This window comes from Sinocyclocheilus anshuiensis, unplaced genomic scaffold, assembly GCF_001515605.1.
Source record: "Sinocyclocheilus anshuiensis isolate Anshui unplaced genomic scaffold, SAMN03320099.WGS_v1.1 scaffold1803, whole genome shotgun sequence".
NCBI classification, from domain to species: Eukaryota; Metazoa; Chordata; class Actinopteri; order Cypriniformes; family Cyprinidae; genus Sinocyclocheilus; species Sinocyclocheilus anshuiensis.
The window spans coordinates 60,482-65,805 of NW_015548301.1; the positions used below are offsets into that span (position 1 = coordinate 60,482).

Genomic DNA, 5,324 nt, shown 5'->3' on the forward strand with positions numbered 1-5,324 from the left:
TAAATATTACATAAATAAAAAAATGTGAAATGTTGCCTAACTGAAATAAATAAAAAGTTTAGGTTGAAATACTAAAACCATCAAAACTAAAGCCGAAATAAACAAATTATAGCTCAATGGAAAGTAAAAAGTAAGGTGGTACAAAGTAGGGTAGTATATAGATAATATATAATATATTTCATTATATATATATATATAATTATTAATATATGAATATAATTAAGAAATTAGAAATATTTAATTTGATAGATAAACAAATTATATATATATATATATATATATATATATATAATTTAATAGCTAAAAACTAAATTAAAGAAAAAAACAAAAGCACAAATCAAAAAAATCACTAAAACTTGAACTACATTAAAAATGAAAACTAAAAATATAAAAATAAAAAGCTAATTATACATTCAAAATCGACATCAATATATTAATAAATATTATAATAGTATATAAATAACATTAATATAACACTGTTATATGTTCTCTGATCCTTTGAAATGAATGAGTTAGACATTACTGTATAACATATACTTATTTCACATGAAAAGAGGCCATTTACATAGACATTTTAAAGGTATAATAGCCTGTTTAAATTGTAAGGGTAAAAGAAAACTACATTTTGACATGAAAAAAGAGTTTTTAGTATACTGCTTTGCGTTTAACCCCACCTCTCCACGAATATCCCAGCCTGCACTGCGTGTACGATGCTGCGAAATCGTGGCTTCTCTTCGGTCCGTCGTAGCATCAGGCCCATCTGCCGCGTGAAGGTGGAGGCCAGCCAATCACGGACCTCTGACGGCACGGAACCTGATTGGATATCACTGAGTTCATCCTCGGTATCGACCAATCGCCTTAGAGAAAGAAAGAAAGAAAGAGAGGCACTTTACACGTCATCACCACTTACACTTAAAATATCAGCTGTGACAGGTAATTGTCGTGCATATAAGGAGGATAAACGACTATTTTTACTTATTCTAAACTGTGATTGATGCTCGAGCCAAGACCTACTGGTTTAGGACTAATCCATCACTCATCCGCATAATTATGGTAATACCAAGTGTAAATAAGGAAAAGAAAATATTTGCTTTGAAATGGCACTGGATTGGCATTTAACGATTTTACACCACTAAAACCATCTTCGCAGTAACTGTGCCATAAACATCTGTGTATCCAGACATAAGCTGTTATGACGGATTTAAATCCACAACAGTCACAAATTACAGAGCGAATATGAATCTGATCCGACCGGACCGGTGGTCTCTGAGGTTTGGCATGTGTGCGGGTTTGTTGTAATCCCGGGTCGCAATGACGTTCCAGTTACATAATTCCATAAGCTTTTATCATTTCTGCCATCTAGATGTTCACAGCTGTTATTCTTCACTCTGCTCGTCAAAATAAAAAGATATTAGTGGCACTGGAGCGCTGCATCGCCCTGCAAAGATATTAAATACTATCATTGAGCGGGAATGAAATGGCACTGATAAGGATGGAGTTTTTTGGCTCGTTTCATACCGCAGGTGTTCGTTTATGTGCTCTCAATGCAGCTATCAGCATGTTCTCATGTCCACATTTATTTATTAATTTAGCAATCGCTTTTATCCTGATGAAAACATGTCTGGGTGACATTTCAACTCAAAATAAGATATTATATTTTGTGTAATTCACATTGTGACATTATTTTGATTTAAACACAATTTCTAGCCAAAATCTCTTGTAATGTCATTTTTCAATTTTATTTTATTTTATTTTATTTTGATTTGATTTGATTTGATTTTCAATAAATGGCTTCAATAAATATAGATGTACATAAAATAAAGTTTTAATTAAAACCAACAGAGGTGGGACCAAGTCATTGTTTTGCAAGTCACAAGTAAGTCTCGAGTCTTTGCATTCAAGTCTCGAGTCAAGACAGGCAAGTCCAAGTCGAGTTGCAAGTCCTCAGCTTTAAGATTCAAGTCTTAAACAAGTCATTAGTGCTTTTTGCCCAAATTAGTGTCTCAGTATTAATTACCATATCAAATTCATAGTAATTTATATCAGGAAGGCAGGTAGAATATGTTTGACATAGTTCAATTTCATGTGAGATGGGTGTCCTTAGTAAAACTACTCAAGTTCAATTTAGGGATTGTGCCAAAATAGGATAAGCAGTGAAAAAAACTATTTTATTAGTAACAGAATAGCAAAGACAACATAATTTCATAGAAATAAGAGCTGCAGCATACTTTGCATGTGTGCATAAGAATATATGCTTCTAGGTGTTATATCGAAGCCAATGAGCCATTATTTGGAACCTCAATGAAACAGATTTAAAAATATGTGAGCGGAAACGCAGAAAGAACTGCTTTGAAAGAACTAGAAGAAATAACTAATATCAAGAGAGTTTTTTTGCTATTGCAGCAGTTATAAAAGATCCATCCGTGCTGTATATATAGGTCCGTGTCGCTAAAGACCAGAATATGTAATAATGATCTGACAAAACAGGTCTCAGAGAGGTGTTTATTACAAATTAAAATTAAAATGAAAGCACATGGAGTTGGCAGAGTGCGAGGGTCGTGGCGGGATGCGGATCCGTCACTCATGGTGCACCTCAATAAATAATATTTTCAAATAGAAAACAGTTATTTTGAATTTAATTAATTTTTCACAATATTACAGCTTTTATTGTATTTTTGATCAAATAAATGCATCCACAGTGAGAATAAAAGAAAATACTTTAAAACTTTATTTTAAGGTGCCCTTGTTACAGTGCAATTATACATTTAAGCACTGAGTAATATTATTTGACTACTATATGGTTAGGTTTGGGATTAGGGTTACTTGCATGCAATTATGCATCATTTATTGTTATTATAATAGTAAGTACATGTAACGTGTAAAACCTGACACCTTAAAATAAAGTGTTACCTAAAAATCTTACCAACCACAAACCTTCAAACTCTCTCATGGCAAACTGACTGAAATCTTTATTTGCTGTAGATGTTCTGAAGTGTCTGTAGAAGCTTGTGTTTGTACAACTGAGCTTGATTAATTGAGCTTTTAAGGCCGATTGATTAACTGAAGCTGTTAGTCTTATCAAATCCATCTTCAATAACCCTCTTCCAGGAAAGACTTTCAAGACAAACCACTCAAATGCTCTCTGGTGCTTGATGTGTCTGTTAAAACAATTAGACTGTCTGAGGACATTTTAATGGAGAGCAAAAACTATATCATTATAAAAAGGCAAAATTATAAGCATTAGTCAGCTAAATGGACGAATGATGAATGGTTATGCTTTTTAAATAATACAGTCCTGGGGTCACAACATGACAGGTCAGATTATTGAAATCTCTGGTAAGATGCAATGCAATTTATTGATGGGTGCTAAAAGGTCAGAGATTCAGTCGATTCATTGGTTTGAGATTTGTTCACATTGCTCACAGATATGGAGTTGAAACATTACCACACTGATTTGATCTGTCTGTGATCCTATAGGGACTGCTATATGTGGTAGTTTGCTACCCTCAGGGTAACTATCACATATTTGCATAAACTGTAATGTTAAATGTGTGGGCATTACAGAAGCACAAACTGCAGCTGCGTCCACCGGCACAGGTAGTGTTTTCTACCGTGAAAGAGATTTCACACCAGTAAGGCGGCAGGACGGCTGTCACCACGACAGTCACACAGTGACGGCGTGCCATCGATGCTTTGGGGTCAATGCAATCACACAGGAAGATTCACATTTTCCACTCAACGTTTTGACAGCTGCCTGCAGATAAAAAGGAAAACCCAAACCCCAACGGCCCTGTTCATCCCGACACCTGATCTCAAATCACACTCTTAAACCTCAATCGAACCCAACATGAATAGTAATGCGAAATAAAACACTAACATTTCAGTAGTGTCAGATCAGAAGACTACTTTTTTGTAGTACTACTTTTCAAAGGTTCCTCAATTAGTTTGAGACTTAAATGACATCTTTCTTAGGTCTTTTTCTGCCAAGCCTCTATTTGCTCTTAATTTAATCTCAATGACTACATTTACATGGACATCAATAATCTAATTATTTACCTTATTCTGAATAAGACAATATTACGATTAAGGTGTTTACATGAGTTGCTTTTAGAATATTCCTTTCATGTTCCCGTTTTACATGTTACGGTACATAGATCGATTAATGGCACGCATCATTACGTCCCACGTGACGCCATCCGACGTCCCCTCCGGAATTTCATGTATAGTTCGTCTTCATTGTGATGCCATATACAGTTTGGGGTGTTTCATTTTTAATTTACTGAAAGCTTCAAGTGCAGTTAATTATTAGTCATGCTATACATGCAAACAGACACTTAAATAATGCGACTAAAATAGGAATACTCCACATCAGTGTTAATTTCGTTGACGAATAATTTTCGTCATAACTCTCATCAACGACATTTTTTTCACTGACGACAACGAGACGATAACGAACTAAAACTCTTTTTGAATGACAAAAACTATGACGAATATTTATTGACATTTTCGTCAACGAATAAAAACGAGACGAAAATGTTAGGGAGGGACGATTTGGGAAGAGATTCATTCATAACGAACCTGCTGCGTGGTTCGGAGGTTAGATGCGTACAGAGTACTTAATCAGAGTATTGTCTTAATCGTATTAAAATCGGAGTATTGTTGTCCATGTAAACGTACTGATTGACTGTAGGTTCAAACTCTAGAAGTGATGATCAGTTACAATACATGAATTAACATGAAGATTAAGGCTTGTTTCACACTGCATTTAACTAGATGATTACTGTTAAATACCTGTTTCTCTGTCCTCTGGCCTGCAGCTAATACAGTGTCATTGTTTTTATGTTCAATAATCGTACACAGCATGCATATACATCTCTGGTCAGTGCGACAGAAAACCTCAAGGAGCTTCTCATGTTTCTGGCAGATCATCTCCTGCAGTCGTCCCGTGGCTTCAGTCACTTTGTGTGGCTTACTTGAATGAAACTCCTCATGCCGCTCAAAATGAGTTTGACAGTAAGACTCCAGACACATCAGACAGGACTTGACGGCTTTGTATTTTCTTCCAGTACAGACGTCACACTGCACATCTCCAGCTCCAGCGTCACAGTCAGCAGTAAGTTTGGTCTTCTTCAGTTTCTCCACCAGATCAGTCAGCATGGTGTTTCTAGCTAAAGTAGGTCTTGGACTGAAGGTCTGTCTGCACTGAGGGCAGCTGTAGACTCTCATCTGATCCTCCTGATCCCAGCAGTCTGTAATACAGATCTTACAGTAACTGTGTCCACACTGGATGGTCACTGGATCCTTCAGGAGATCCAGACACACTG

At 35.8% G+C, this 5,324-nt stretch overlaps 1 protein-coding gene across 1 annotated transcript in view; it reads right to left on the reverse strand.

The window, feature by feature from the left end:
* LOC107656131 (calcium/calmodulin-dependent 3',5'-cyclic nucleotide phosphodiesterase 1C-like) overlaps window positions 1–5,324 on the reverse strand; it is a 46,090-nt gene that overhangs the window by 20,276 nt on the left and 20,490 nt on the right. The window contains exons 4-6 of the mRNA XM_016443846.1: window positions 4,792–5,321; window positions 1,129–1,187; window positions 675–857 (exon numbers count right to left, since the gene is read on the reverse strand). Coding sequence (XP_016299332.1) covers window positions 675–857; window positions 1,129–1,187; window positions 4,792–5,321 — 772 coding nt within the window. The remainder of the gene's footprint in view (window positions 1–674; window positions 858–1,128; window positions 1,188–4,791; window positions 5,322–5,324) is intronic.